The sequence below is a fragment of the Sphaeramia orbicularis genome, chromosome 17 (genome assembly GCF_902148855.1).
Source record: "Sphaeramia orbicularis chromosome 17, fSphaOr1.1, whole genome shotgun sequence".
NCBI lineage: Eukaryota > Metazoa > Chordata > Actinopteri > Kurtiformes > Apogonidae > Sphaeramia > Sphaeramia orbicularis.
Genome location: NC_043973.1, coordinates 27240601 through 27257289, shown reverse-complemented (window position 1 = coordinate 27257289; position 16689 = coordinate 27240601). Strand labels below are relative to the sequence as shown.

Genomic DNA, 16689 nt, shown 5'->3' with positions numbered 1-16689 from the left:
AGAAAAAGACAAAGCAAAAAATAGCAAACACAAAAACAGTCACAGGTGCATGGGAAAAAGAGAGAACCGAGTGAATGGTCACTGCGGTCCCCAGGAGGTCTTTCAGTGTTAGCCAGTGCGGTGGGTGGACTTCTGACAAGGACGTTGGTAAGCAGCCAGGTGGAGTGTGTAACTGAGAATGCTCCTGTTTATTCTTTTCACATGCTAATGTGGCTCCTATGTGACTTTAATGCGGCAAAACTTTTTCTCAGAGTTAACATTTTTGTTGTTTCAAACCCTGCTCTTGTATCACAGTAGTGGGTTGATTCAAAGGCTCTGCTCCTTTTATATAATACATACGCTGTACATATAGAAAAATAATTACCCTGTGGGATATTTTCTTCAAATCAGGTACAAACGTTTGGCTTTTAAATACACAATCCAGACATGGAAAAATTAGCAAATCATTATTTGCTGTATGATTATTAGATATGCTTTTTTTTTTTTTTTTTTTTTTTTTTTTTTTTTACAATGAAAGCATATGGTTTTACTCCACTAAGAATACACAGAGGAACCACTTCTCCTGGCTCATTTGTCATATTGAGAGGCATTCTGTCACAAAAGGCTTGTATAATTTTAGAGTAAATGTCTTTTATTTATTTATATATATATATATATATATATATATATATATATATATATATATATATATATATAATCATATCTTACTTTTTTTTTTTTTTTAAACCTAAATAGATTCTGAAATGTGAGGCTTTCCACAGTGACAAATGAAAGACCACATGAGGGCCCAAGTTCGGAGCAAATGCACCCCTATGTGGACAAAATAAGAATAGAGGGGTATTTGAGTGAAACAAACAGGCCGTGTAGCCCTCACTAGCCCACTGCCTGCCTTTCCACTACGCTATCTCATTTGTGTATATTCACTTTTCACTATTGCAGTAAGCAAAGCATATCTTAAGCTTTCATTAGTGGTTCATAAGCCAGCCTACTGTCTAATTCAGGAGCACAAAAGAGCAATATGGCCTCACACTATGGGTCTGTCTATACCTTGTAGTGTACAATCTGTAAATAGCTTCAAAGGCATCGCATCTGCCATCTGCACTTCTAGGAACTCTTCTGCATAACCATTAAAACAAGCTGTCTCAGAGGACATCATTCGTATTTCAGCCTCAACCCTGAATTACTGTGTGTTCATTATAATTATAAGGGAGGAGTGTTGCCAGGCTAGCATGCAGAATGCCAGGTGCACACTTCCATAATCTACCATTTTAAACAACTCAGAGCATTAACAACAGTATCTACATGCTATTCAGCCATTAGTTCACTTTGGCTTTCATGCTCAAACTCACATCAGTCATCCAAGCATTTTGTATGCTGTAATACACATACAGGAAAAAAGTGCAATACTTTGTAGTGTTCCATTTCCTAAGCCTGCTTAGGTTATGTGACTGAGCCATGCCGCTGTGTGAAATTTTTATCCCGATACTGGCACTGTATCCTTGTGAGGGAGTCTTGTAAAATAGGTTTACTTAGCGCCTTTGCTGGCATTTTCCGAAGATAGCAAATGCACAAACACTGTCCATGATCGGATTAACTGTTCAACAAAATGATGTAACTCTTTGTCTTTCTTGTGTGGCATAGGTTTCTCTGCTTAAGTTTAGTGGTCATTCAGAGGAGAAGAAAAACATCTGAATTTCAGTGGAATTCTTATAATTATAGTTATCGTAGATGACAGCCTTGGTAAATCATGTAAATCACCCTTGTGACACATACGTGATTTGTGACTGCACAAAGTGAAGCATCCAAAAATTCACTATATTCTCCAGATTCTGTTTTAACCTGCACACAACTCCTAATTTGTAAAGGCATTTAATTTTGAACTTTGCCTGATGTTCCTCTCCAATGTCGAGGCACAGGATTTAAATTGCATGTGATAAGTGTGAAAGATTTTTTAAGCATCCATATACAGTGTAAAGTGCGCTATGCCAAGTACACAGAGAACATGAATTTGCACCTGAGGACATATAGCTATACATCCAGAGTTGCAAGGTATGTCAAGACAAAATGTTAATTACACAATTTATGACAGAAATCAGCTGAAATATCTCCATGGATCTTGCTTATTTACATTTTAATTACTACTATTACTTATTCTTATTTTTTGGATGTGACCATAGCAAGCCCAATTCCTCCCCTAGACTAGAAAGAAGCAAAATGACTGTTTTCCACTGGAGGTTTAGATGCTTGTTTATCACTTTTAAATACCATCATCTTTGCTGAAATCCCCTCTCAAAAGAACCTTTCACTTGCTGGAATAAATTCAAATTAAAATTTAAATCCCTCTTTGCATTTCTTCAGCCTTTTTTAAAATAGCTGCCTCCTTTTAGAAAGCTGTTTATGTAGTGATCTGTTCATAATCCAGTTTGTTTCTCAACAGCGAAAAACACAGAAATCGTATTATCACTATCTTGGAGAGATGATGCGAGAAATCAGGAAGTATAAATGTCTGGATCTGTGGAAGTTTTCAAAGTTGTAAAGCTGAAGAATATGGCAAAAAGCCTTTCAATAAAGTAGTCTGAACACTGCGATTTGACTTGCAAATAGACAGAAAAATAAAGTACATTGTGCTGTGTTAGCTGGAAAACATTTCAACAACCTTTAGAAAAGCTAATGTAAAGATAGATAATACTGTATGTGTTCATTCAGCAAATACACAACAATTTGGTGTGTTGCAAACAATATGCAAGGTGATAGTAAGTCTCATATACTGTAAATAGATGGTTCATCATTAATGTTACAGTGTGTCACATGCAGCTATAGGAGTGAGAATTAAAGATTAACCCTTGGCATCATAGCTGACAAGTCATGCAGATCTCTGTAAACAGCTCTTTGTAAGCATAGGAGGCGTTCACTCTTCTAGTCTACTGAGAAAAACAATACCTAATCAGAACTGTAACAAATATAAACAGAAACAGCAGACGTTTAAATGCACTGCCTCCTGATAACAATCCATTTCAGATGTAAAGTGACGCAGAAGAGGCCATAGGGAAACTTAATTTGCTCAAGCTAGATTGGATTTATTGTTTGGAAACAAATTATAATTGTGTCTCCAGAAAGTTAACCAACATCTAAACAAAAGGAAATCAATGACCCCCCCTCCATTAATCACTCAAAGCCAGCTACTTGTGCTGAAGAAACTTACTTCATAATCAATTTCTTTGTTTTGCTCAAAGGGCATTTGCATTTTAGTTCATGTCAGCAAGCTTCCTGTATCTGGTGCAATCAAAAATTGCAAGCCATCCACATTAATGGAGTTTTTTTCTTTTTATTCAAGTGCATATCTCTGAATACTCAAGATGATTTAGCTTATTATGCAAACTGCCCTCAAAATATTTTAAAGAAAAAAAAAAAATCTTTTGGAGTTGACTTTTCTGATGCTTCTCTTTCCTTTTATCACATTTTTTGTTTGCTACATGACACATTTTATTTTTGTTTTAATGACCTCCAGTTACTTACTAGTATCTGGTCCTTTAGGATGTTGCATTTGCACCCACGGGACTTAAGCGACCAGACAGAAACATGTCCCGTTAGTTGTGTCTAGACGTACTATTACGGCCACCAAGGTCATTATCAAAGCAGGCATTATACACACCTGTTACCATTGTTTAGATGCTCGGTTTTTGGCTGAACATCCAAGCTTCTATCTGGCCATTTATAGGCGTGTCTGCTTCATTGTCTGCCTGCCTGAGTGGAAAAGATGGGCCGAGACCCCTAGAGACGCCCAGGTTTGGACCTCACCTCTCAATGACACAACACAATGAGACCAGGGCCTATGAACTACAAACGCCAGACATAGACTGACCGGTCGGGCATTGATTTCTGAGCTGTAAGGACTTAAAGACAGGAAATCTGTAGTGGACACTAATAACCTCCACCAGGTACATAAATTAGCAATGCAGCTATAGACTGTTATCCATAAAGTTGGAATAAAATATTCTACCTCTTCTCATCAAATGATTGTGACAATGTCATTAATTCTTGATAGATAAAGTGTAACTGGGACTCTGTATGTGATCATTGTATGTGAGAAAAGGTGATTACTGAGGGGTATAAATAGGAAGAAAGATAGGAATGTGTCTGAAAACAAATTTATTCTAACTTTATGGGCAACAGTGTATATTTTCTGAACTGGTTTTAGGCATTACTACAGGGTAATTTATTTCCTTTCTCACATCATGTTGCTGCTTTATTTATACACTACAAAAAAACAAAGTTTGGTCGTAGATCTTTAGCCAGTTAGTGATTTAAGGACTACCTGGATGTGTTAAACCCCACGAGAGCAGAACTTAATGAAACTGCTTCACAAACTCAAATATAACCAGTTCCAAAGGCATCAAGGCAAAGATAGAACATCCTATATTTGTCCATAAAACATTTGAAATGTTATTGAAGTGTCTTCAAAGGACACTGAATAAACATATTGTAAGGTTGCCCACGGTCACACACAAATCGGCCCAAAGGGGATTGCTGGGAAGTAATCTAATCATTTCTTTTAAGTGAGACACACTGACATGCAGTGTAGATAATGATCCCCATGAAAAATGTACTGTATTTTCAAAAGAATATTCCCTGTCTGCTGACATTAACATAAAGATAGTTCTACATCCTGGAGCCATATCAACAACATGTACTTATGTTTGGTTCGTCATATTTGCATATGCAAATAATTTTTTTAAAATTTAATTCAGTCCTTTTATGTGACTTTCTCTGATGAACAAGCGGCATCAAGTGGTTGCACAATGAGGGTTCAGTGCCACCAAGAAGAAGCATTTTTGTCATTTTAGACCAGGCTTAAAGCATTATAGCTGAAATTAACCACAGTTTAATATAGATTTTTACACGTCTATCATATTCAATGGCTCACTGTGAATGCGCATTGTTGTTTGGGTGTACGGGCTGCCATGTGAAATTAGCTGCATTGCTTTGTTGAAATCACAGGGTGGGGTGTGAGTGGGGGGCTTGTTGAAGTTATACCACTGACATTTTGATCCTGCAGTGCATTAGAAGAATTCAGTTAAACATATTTGTGTAGGTTTCACAGGAGGAAGGTATAGTGCTCAAAACAACAGGGTGCTGTGACACTTCACTTTGCTTACATAATTTGCAGCAGAATGCAAAAAGCTTTTAGACACAGATGTGACCCATTGTAATACCTTTCTAAATGCAATCAAACACTTTCTACAAATATGAGCAGGACTTTTTAAATGTGAACCCTTGTTTGACATGTAATTTTGTCCAACCCACTCCTCTTTCATTTCTCCATCAGCTCTCTCAGTTATGCCCACATTTTGAGTTGATGAAATAGCTTGACAAAACACTAGTTTATGTTCTCTGTTGGCTTGTTTTTTTTTTTTTTTTTTTTTTTTTAAAGAGATTCGAACAGATGTTAGGGCCAAAAGAAAATGTAACATTTTGTAATGGTGGTGCAGTGTAGTCTTCAATATGTTGCTCTCTCACAATTTGTCAAGACTGCTTTACATGTGTTGATTTTTTTTTTAGGGATTCACAATATTGATGTCTGGTTTAAAACATGAAATAATCATCCGTTGAGCAAGATTGTTGTTGTTGTTCTTTGAGCGACATTGTCTGTATCTGCAAATAAGAACATGTTATGTGATAAGATGCTTAAATAGATGATCCTTTACTTTCATAAGTTTATATGAAAGGCACAAATGGTGAAACAAGGGGTTAGACAGAGCCCGTCTACTGTCTTTGTATGTCTCTTTCACAGTGTACCATGAATTGGCTCTTGAAGACAGTTAGAAATTAGACTTTCAAATGAGGCATTAAACAAGGTGATGATCAACTGCCAAACCTTAAGTAATGATATTCTCCATCCTCAAGTCTCCAGCCTTGCATAACCAAATGCACAAATCACAGAAAAAAAGAACTGAAAATACATTATTATTACATATTGTGTTCACACGTCTGTCCCTGGGGACCGGGGAGACATCACCGAGAGATAAGCATGTTTGGGTGGCCCCTACCATCAGCTGGGGAAAGGCTAGGCTTGGATCTTGAGGGGGGCCCCCTCTTGGGTATCACTTATTTTAAATCCTGAGCCACACCATCCCACCCACCCCTCCTTTTTGCCCCCCTCGCCCCAGGCTCCACCCAGAAGTGTGGTTGCCTTTGTCATTGTAATCTGGCCCTGTTTGCTAAACGCTTCCACTGTTTACTCTTTGCTATGGGGGCTTGTATGAACAGGAGTCAGCAGGACGCAGGGTGACATCACTTTGGCTGCGGGGGGGTGAGGAGGGGGGTTGAAAAGCTGCATTTGTGATTTCTTGGGGCCCCTTTCTTCTTTTATTCTTCCCTGTCTCTATCCAGGCCTGTCGAACGCATGAGCTAACTCAGGAGGCTAACATGGCCTACAGGGAGGAATTACACCTAATTACTTGAATAACTGCTAGGCAGCAGCCTTCCGTAGTCACCAAAAATCATTTCCAGGTCTCTGCCTTTTACTGATAGCCAGACTTGTTGTGACAGAAAACCTTGGACAAAGCTTTTACATTCAAATGGTCCAGGAGAAATAAAACAGACTGACAGGTACAAACATTAAAAAGGGGGGAAATCAAATTAACAGACAAGGATTTCATATCATCTATTTTTGTTGTTGCCGTAGCGATAAAGTCGCAGACATTGAAACTGGTCTGTTGAGCCATTGTTATCATCCCTGGCCATCTGCTGCTGAGGAGTGACATTCCCTCTCATTTGCATGATGAGTGATGTATGAGGAGCTTGGGAGGGCATATGCCCCGGTCTTATGACAAAGCAAGTGAAAGTTTTATTTTTTTTTCTTTTTTTTTTAAAGCACATACAATAAGGATCAATAGAGGAGTGAGGCTGGATGAAAGAGCTGAAAAGGGAATAAATCACCTGTAATTGTATATGTCAATACATGGGTGTATTTGCCTGCATGTATGTTGCATCTTCACTAAGCGCACACAAATCTGTGGTGTCTGTGCATGTGTCTGTGCAAGTGTACGCGCGCATGAGTAGAGGCTAGTGCGCGCATCTGCCTTCTTGTGTGCCTGTTTGTGTGTTTTGCGGATGTGGGAGTAGAGCGAGGAGGGGGGTTGGTGGCTGTTGATGTGCAAATGTGCATCATGTTGAAGGGCTGTGAATGGGGAGGTGTGACGTAAAAAGGGACCCGAACGCAGGTGCTTATCTCGAGGCTGTCAAAGGCACAGTATGTCATATTCCTGGGGACTACCTTTCAAAGCCACAGCACCAGCTCAGCTATCAAGACACTGGGAGAAAATCAAACTTTTGGATCACAGCACTAGGTTGGTGTCAAACTTCTTTTTATTTAATATACTGTCAGTTTGGTCAGCATTTATCATCAGTGATACTCAGTATCGCATATATGAATGACAAGCCTTTTAAGCTAATGCTGTTAGATGCCGGCATATCAAATCTAAAGCAAGAGCTGAATATACAAGTGTTGCAAACTTACTCAGATTTACACTTAGATTTTCTCAGCTGCTAAACATGTGGGCTGTTGGATTTTATATGATTATGTGAAGGAGAATTATGCTGGCAAAAATCTCAGAGGGTGTTTTGAAAATGTTGCACATATTGAACATTGTTTGCCTGTTTTAATTCGGTGTTGTTAAAATCTTTGCTGAAGAACGAACGCTGCTTCTGCCCAGGTTTCAGACAGTTTGAAAGGAGATTAAATGGCTCAAACTGTTTTTTGAGAGGCATGACCTATTTTTGATCATCCAGATAGCATGAGATACTGTCTACCTAGATTAAATTCACAGCATTTGTGTGGAGTATAAGCTTGTCTTAGAAGAACACATGTTTGTATTGTGTGTAGAGACAAAGCATTGTCAGGTTGCCTGTGGCTTTGACAGTGACAGCTGTACATACAAGACCACTGAGCCTAATGCACTTAAACATTGACTCTGTGTTCCAATAACATATTTGAACAGTCGGTGAAGTATTTTATTGCATCCTGTTCTGGCTTTCTGTAATTTATATTGTAAGTCCTTATGAAGTTTGAAAACTATATGTTAAAACTGAGTATAGCGTGACAGTAAAATTGTTAGCCTTTGTCTTTTACTCTCTGGGCATCTCTTAGATTTGTCGAAATTTTACAGGACCAACTCATGACACTCCGTTGTGAATTTCTATAATTATTTGCACCCTAACTGTAATAAAGTTGGAAAATGATATGCTTATGCTGAATGTAGTCCGGTGCTAATAGAATCTACAAGTGAACTTTTGTGTTATACGTGGGCAAGTCTTAACTTTGAACAAATGCTAAAGGGACCAAAGCACTCCACAGTCTCCAGAGCAACTATTGATTCAGGAGGACGGCTGCTGGCTTGAAAAGTTCATCATTTACCAGTAACTTGCGGCTCACTAATGGTTGAGGATCTGCTCGAATGACCTAAGTTAAAGTTAATCCTTAATAAGCAAAAGTAGGATTTTTTTTTTCATATGTGTCTACAGTTTAGGTGTAGGTCAGCAGATGAAGCAATATTCTTCCTGATACTATTAAAAATTCAGTGTATTTTTATTTTTGTTTAAAGTTGTTCTGTTTCTTTTTTTTGTTTTTTTAATTTTGTGAATAACAGAAAAAAAACTATATACTGTAGGTTACAGTCCAAAAATATTCATGCAGACTAACACCATGCTATGCCTTTTAGAGATATTAAAGTCATTAATGAAGGCACTGAATCATTTTTAGGTTTAAAGAATTTTAAGTATTAATTTTAGCAAAACTTGGACTGATAAAATAAAATTAAATGCTGTTATCGCCCTGCTTATTAGCCTCGACTTTACTGTAAACTGTGTAGCTCATTTTAGTGAACATTTGGAAAAATAAAAACAAGTAAAAGGGCAACAGAAGACATTAAAAAATGTATCATTAGTTAACACCATCCGTAGAGAATAATCCTTTGGGAACTTTAGGAAGTTATTTAGAGGCTGTAACATGTGGCATGGGAAAAAATTTAGGATGGTATAAAGTTACACCGTTGCACTTTTGTTTTAATTCCAAAAGCAGCATTAGCTGTGGTAGGGGTGTGTGGTGAAGCAGTGATAAGTAAGAGGCATTATTCCTGTCTGCCCCCCACCCTCCTGTTCAAAGCACAGGGATGTTAGTTGCTACACAACACATTAATGTAACCTCAGTTTGGCTCCAGGAACTGTCCAAGGTACCTACTGCCCAACAGACTTAAATAAACCTGCCTTTAAAAACTTATCCACACAGTTGGAATATACACTAAACTTGTTCGGTTATAAAAATGTTAGATTTCTATTTATGTATCTGAGAAATAAAAAAAAACCTGATACACATTTGCAATTGCTTGTTTTAATTATAAATCAAAAAAGGCTGAAAATTGCCGTCGGGTACACGCAATGTAGATGACAAATCTGGCAAAAAAAAAAGAAAAAAAAGAAAAGAGCTCAGCATACATGTCATTCTAATACACATTGTGTTACCTGTTTTTTCCCTACGCAAACTTCAGTTAGTTAATCCAGGAAAATGAATTATGTGGATTTAATTCAACAAGGTCTCAGAAATGATCCATCTGCTGTTGAGCAGCTGGTGAAAGGATAAATGTAATTAATTACTTAACTTTTGAACAGTATTCCAGAAAAACACTGCTGTTTGTGTGTAAATGGGAATGAGTTATCCTGAAAGCAACAGTGTGAAAAATATATTTTTTACAGCACACTGTAACAAAGCTGATTTTTATATTTTAAACTGACTTCCCAAAGCCTATAATGTTGTTTACAATTGGTCAGAAATGTAAAAATGAATAATTTATAGTTTCAGAAATTTATTACACCCACTTTAATACAGTATTATCAATAGTGCATAAATATATTTATAACCTATAATTAATTCAGCATTGTTATATATAATTAAGTGTGTAAAATTGCAGATAACAGTGATCCTTGTTATATCATTTATAAAGGCTTGAAGTGTAATTTTAATTATTTTGTACAATTATTCCTTCAGGAATGAAGACATCCTAAACAGACACTTTAACACTAAAACAGGCATTTAATTATTATAATTATAAAATTGCGCAAATGTAAATGAAAGGTTATGATATATGATACATTATCTGTCATATATTTAGTATTGTTACACACAAAAAAATCTAAAAATGTTACCAAGGTTAAATCAGGGGGGATTTTCCTAAAACGATAAACATAACAGAAAAACCCTTTTAGTAAATACTTACATTTGCTTGACAGGGCAAGACTATGAAATGTTCCCAATTAATATTACATGGGATTTTTTTCCGCTTTTCTTTTTTCTATTCTATATTTCAGAATTTACCTTGATTGCAATGTACCTCATTGGCTGTGGTTTTGTTTGTTGGCCTAACTATAAAGGATCTGCTTATACCCTTGTGGGTTGGGAAGAATTAGGATTTATGAATTTATTTCCTCTGTTGTATTGTTTAAACAGCTTTGGTTTAGTTTTGATCCCTTCCTCTTGCCTTTGAGGCTGTTCCACGGTGTCAGCTGTTGACTGATAGTAAGAGAACTGCCTCACAGTGTGAATGAAAGAAAACTAGCGGTTGGTAAACACTGATAAGGGATAAATAGAAAGCGGTCAGGCAGAGATAGTTCTGTGGGAGCCCAGATTGTGTGCGGTCTGTTAAAATGAGATTCTGAGCCTGTCCTTTTTATTCTTCCTCCCCTCCCCTCCCCTCCCCTCCCCTGTGCGGCGTTTGTCTGGAAAATCTCCAGTGACCCGGCTCGGCAGTCCCAAGCTGCAGTATTCTCTTTTTGTATTTGTTTTGTTTTCTAACAAGGGTCAAGTTGGCCAATAGACATGTCCCTGATGCTTATAGACAGCTGTCATGACTTCAAGTACTTACAATGGTTACAATTTACATGAATTCACCGTTGTGCAATAATGAGCAGTGCATCAAAGATTTTATTTAAATACTGAATCTGTGCAAAATTAGCCTTTTATATACAGTGATAACCTACCATCATGTATTGCATCCTCAGAATTATTTAATTTTTATCATAAAGCAAAGTAGCAGCAGTCCTTACCTGAAGGCTCCATCTATCCATTCAATCTCATATTCGCAATTACATATAGTATCAAGTCAAGGCTGCATGTATATATGACCGTGTTATTAATTACAGTCACATAATTACACATTTACACTGTCTTTATTGCAGACCCTGAGGAATATAAATCTCATTTCTCAATTAAAAAACCTTCCAAATGACTGTTTTATTTAATTCATTTTAGCTGCAGCATGTTCTTTCCAGTGGTCATTGATTTTTTTTTTTCAGAGAAGAATCTATCTTTTATGTGATTAAAAAGACCTTCAGAGGTCTTACCTTGAGGATCACCATGTGGTGTATTTATACAGAAAATAATTCAGCCCATTGTAGCTCAGCAGCTAATGAGATTGGTTGTTAAGTGAATGACACAAAGGCTAAAAAAAAAAAAAAAAAAAAAAAAAGCTTAGCGTTTCGGGTGAATATCACAGTGTCCCTGCACACACACACACTCTCTGAGCAGCGAGGCTCTGGACTACCCTGTACCCCACCTCGATATCCTTCTGCTCCGTCTCCTCCCTGATGTCACTATGAGATGCAAAACAAAGGCTAATAGGGGCATGGTAAGTCGAGCTCACAATTCTGCCCTGACGGACATGTTAACATGGGTGCATTTAGATGTAAGAGACAAGTGATTCTGTTTTTCTGTTTGGAGATGTGCTGTACTGTAAGCTTCAGGCTCTGATGAGTAGATTCAAAAACAGGTCAATACAACAAGGATGAGGTTAATTTAACTGACTCGTTTTACTTCATCATTCTTCATCTGTATTGCTACTTGAATGAAACTTTTCGCTGCATTACTTTCTCACAGCCACTTTTCAGCCTCGTACTTGAACTTCATACTAGCTTTTAGTACAGCAACGACTTGGTGCATTGTGCATTTAGTGCTTTTCTGAATAGTATACTTTGTGTGTGTATGCGTGCCTGTTAATGAAGCCAGCTACCCAGAGATAGTTTATTGTGGCTGATCCTTGAGCAAAGCTTGACTGTGTTATCCAAGGATTTATTGAAAAAGCGCTGAAATATATTAGAGACAAGCATGACAGCACTAGAGAGGTTCTTGTTAAGCACCCACACTTAGTTTGTATTGATTGCAGGACAGTTTAGATACTACATCAAAAGTGAATAGATTTTACTTCAACACTAACATTTTGAACACAGTGCAGATCTTGTCCTGTCTCTTTTTCCCTGTACTCCTATCATTTTGATTTTTGTATGATGGCACTGGAGCACACAGTGAGCATAAGTAGTGGTTGCTGTAATACAAAATTTAAGTGCATTAGCTTATCATGCTCACTGTCAGGCTGGAAAGTGGGTTAAAGTCCATCGTGTATATTAAACCCTGGACTTAAGTCAAATTTACATTTTGTTAAAGATTACTCCTTTTATTGATGCATATAATCATATTCATGGACCATCTGCTGATTTGGCAAGCATGGATCAAACTCACAAAACAGCACTGCTAACCTTTTAAGAACAAAATAGACTGGCTTAACTCAGCTAGCCCAGAAGTGTGTGTGTGTGTGCGTGAGTGTGAGAGATTGTATGGATATTGGATAATGCTTAATTTAGATCCTCCAGGCTGCTCATGCCATATTTTATTTTATCATGATCGCTTTGGTAGCAGACCAGGGCTTGTGTTTGAACAACTGAGCAAATAATGTTTGTCTGACAATAAGCAAAGCAAAATCTTGGTATAAGGAATCTGATTAAACTCTTGACCACAGCATACAGCAGAGTTTATATCCGTCGCTATGGTTACATGGATTTCACAGTGCAGTATTGCACACTTCCACCTGGTTGTGAACATGGACCTCTTGAGTGTAATAAAACACTGCTTGAGGCAATTTGTAGTTACTCTAATAACTGATTTGGTTCTGAACTATTTTCCCAGTGTGTATTTCACAGAAATAGGAATTCACCATTGGGCACCCTTACTGCATGAAATACTTATGTTTGACTCATTCCAAACAAAGCTTACGCAGATTGAGAATTCATATGCCAGAGGTAAATCCGAGTTAACACGGATTTATACTGGCATGAGTTAAAGGACTAGAGTTTGTAATCCAGGTGGCCAAGGGATTTTACCATACAGTGGCAAAAATCACTTAAAACTCCCCCAACATCCTGAGCCACTGAGCTCAGTAAGCAGACAGATTGTTCAAAATTGATGACAGAACAACTATATCAGAGTTGGACTCAGTTTATGTGTGTGTACATGTATGTGTATTGGCATATTTGTGTGTATGTACGTATGGTATGGCTATGTTTGTGTATGTGCATATGTGAACATGTGTGCTTCCTATATATACTCAATTAGTAGTAAAAGGGGCTGTTTAGAATAAGCCCTTGACAGATTGGCATTATTTTCCTTTAAGAGTGTAGAGGAAAATAAAGCAAATAGTGCCTTCTATCTGCATAAATATCAGTAGGATGAATAAAAAAATAGCAATCTCAGTTTCTGTGCCCACTGACTAATTAGTAAAGGGATTAAAGTTTCTATTATGTGTAATAATTGCTTTTAAAATAGTATTTAGATCGGGCACCGTACTCAATACATATACAAAAACTGAAGGAAAAACAAAGGTGTGTTTCTGTTTGTGTGTGTGTGTGTATGTGAATATGTGAGCCTGTGTGCACATGTGCACATGTGTGTGGAGGACAGAGGAGCAGAGATAGAGTGGAGTTGTTTAATGACAGGAACAGCTGACTCATTTAGAGAGAGCAGTGAAAGGTAATTAACCCTGGGAAAACTACAGCTGCCATGCGAGCTGTTCACTTCAGCGCAATCTGATTAGGAATCACTGCTCGAGTCCCTGACTCCTTTCAGACACTGTGTGTTCGAGGTAAACTTTTCCCTTTGCCCCGGAGAGCCCTGCAGCACTGGAGACCTGCCTTTTGTGACGGGGGATTAGCTGGAACGGTTACTACGTTTCTCCAAATTGCAGACCACCTGGTAGCATTCATGCAACCTCCTCCATGAAAGGGCCTCCTTGGGCTGGAACAATGAGCAGGATTACTCTGCTCATTGTTACACCAGGGCTGGAACTTCTTTTTCCCCAAACACCTGTCCCTAAATTAGACAGGTTTGAAAAACCATGTTCATGACAGGATTCAAAGATTCAAACTAACATGAGATGCTTTGGCAGACTGGAGACTTGCCAATGGATGAATTGTCTGCCGCTCTATTTATTATGCTATTGATGCATAGTGTAGTGCAAGAAGATACTAATTTTATTTGTCTCAATATTTTGGTGTTCTTAATTGGATTGAAATTCACAAATAAAATAGCATATCATCCAGGCCCCTTTCATACGATAAGGGAACCAAAAGCACCAGAAATTTGGTCAAAAACAGAAATTGGCTCTTTGATGTCAGAAGAAACAATCTGGACTTGGTGCCTCTGTGTGGTCCGGCTCCAGATGAACTCAATTTAGAGGGAAGGCTTTGGGATGACTTTGGAAAGCGATTACAAGATTCATAAATCACCTCGGCAAAGGTGTCACCATCTGACTCTTTTATGGGACTCTTGCTAACTCTGTCCAATAACAAGTTTCCCCTGTAGTTATGCCATCATAACAAATCATTGAAGCGATAGTGGCTAGCCAGGCTCCTAATTGTCTGTTAAGAATTCTGTGAGCTGTGTTCTTTTATTGAAGCATCTCTGTCTTGGAGAAGTGATAAGATGCCAATACGCTCCTCTATAAAAGTACTCTTTGGCAAAAGGCACAAACACTTTGCTTGGCCGTCAGGGTAGCTGTGAGGCTGTTATATCTGAAATCGCAGTTGACTTCAAGATTTCTGACTCTGTCTGCATGAATCCAGAGCCTCTGTCAGACGGAGGAATGCTCATAAATTGCCGGCAGAGTTTTTTCTTTTTCACATATAGTGTATATTATGCTTATTTATTTTTCAAGGACGTATATACGGTACACAGCGCACGTATAAAAGAGAGTGATCTTTTTCTCGGATTGAGATCGGGCGTTAAATGAGTCTAATTTACTGCCTTTTAACATTTATAGAATTAAAAGAAGAAACATCATAGAAAACTGTTCTTTGTCTCTCTTTCCTGAAATGAAAATATATCATGATTTGTATACACCCACCAAGATTTACAGTGGTTTGAAGTGTCCATTTTTCTACTTGTTCATATAACTAATGAAATCTAGAACATTTTAGACCAAATGTTGGACATAAATTAGACATCATAGATGTCTTTTGTCCCCTCCCACCCTTAAAATAAACCAAAGCTATTATTCTGATGTCCAGCTGGTATTTAGGCAGAGGGTGTTTGATGATTCCCTGGCCACCTCACAAAGAAAAAAAAAAGTTGTTTATCTAAATACTTTGTGAGCAGAAGTTGATTTTAATGTCCGAGTGGAGCTTAATTTACTCACCATGGATCCATTTGCATGTCAATAAAATATGGCCAAAGCAATCGCCTTTTTTTCCTTGTACAATTTACCTACTTTCATCAGAAAATCAGGAACATTTCTGCCAGCTCACCTTTTGCTTCTGCTAGACAGGCTTCTTGTTGAGCTAATTCTTAGCATGGCGGATGGTAACACCTGAAACCGGCTATAGGGTAAATATAAATTTTGATCAGTTCACTATACCCTCAGACATTCATTACAAGGAAATATGAAAGTAAAAAGGTGCTATCTCTTGCCGTTTGCTCTTTATTATACATAAACAGAAAACACTTAGCATGTAAAATTAATGTGAAAATTATTCCCGGGGTAAACTATAAACACAGAAGTTACCCCGCACATTTACCCTTTTTTTCTCCTTCCCCTAGATCAGAGTGTAATTGCCAGTAATCAGGTCTGTTTGCTGCTGATAAAACCACTCTGAATGCGAGGAACCCTCTTTGTGTGATGACTCAATTATGCCAGAAGTGGCTCATCAAACCTGGCCCATCAGCTGCTTTAATAAATAAGGAGGAAAACTTGCTGCAGGCGCATTATAATTCCATTCATTCCATAATTAAATCCATTCCAGTTTTAACCCTTCACTCAGTGTGCTTCTGGAAGAGGAAACAAAAACAAGGAGAGAGAGGGGGGTGAGTACACACCAGACAGTGACCTTGCACAGAGCACCCATCCGTTCCCTATAATTCAAAATGATACTGTTGAAGAAAGGTTAAGAGAAAAAGGCTTGTGGAGGAAAGGATGGGAATCAGTTAAGACGTAGCCCCTGTTCTTATGTATGCATTGTTTCCACACACAGTCTTAGACGGTAATTATATTAAAAGAGTAATCTAATCATAACAGTTGGTTGGTTGAGAGTGCAGCACTGACATTTTGAAATCTTATTTTGTGTAATCTCATTTGCCTCTATCATCTCGCCTGAACCCCCTATCTAAAGGAAATGTAAATAATGTAATTAATTTTATGGTCTCCAGAATCTTACTTTGCTACTCTGGCCCGCTTTATTGGTTTGAAGATGAGGTATCAGCAGAGTAGCAGTGAGTTTTTACTCCATCACAATAATGTCTGTGTTAATTACATGAGAGCGTCCCAAGTGCACGGATAAGCTGGGAACAAGGGGACACAAAGACTCAAGGTCAGTGAT

General features: G+C 37.9%; 1 protein-coding gene across 6 annotated transcripts in view; it reads left to right on the top strand.

Moving 5' to 3' along the window:
* The window catches only part of st18 (ST18 C2H2C-type zinc finger transcription factor), a 39597-nt gene that overhangs the window by 1527 nt on the left and 21381 nt on the right, over positions 1–16689 (top strand). The window contains exon 1 of one of the 6 annotated variants that reach the window (XM_030160028.1): positions 7113–7349. The exons of 4 other annotated variants lie outside the window; for them this stretch is intronic. In XM_030160028.1, coding sequence (XP_030015888.1) covers positions 7187–7349 — 163 coding nt within the window. In that variant the 5' untranslated portion in view covers positions 7113–7186. Of the gene's footprint in view, positions 1–7112; positions 7350–11553; positions 11679–16689 lie in introns of those variants that run through there. One more of the 6 variants, XM_030160029.1, reaches the window with a different exon arrangement.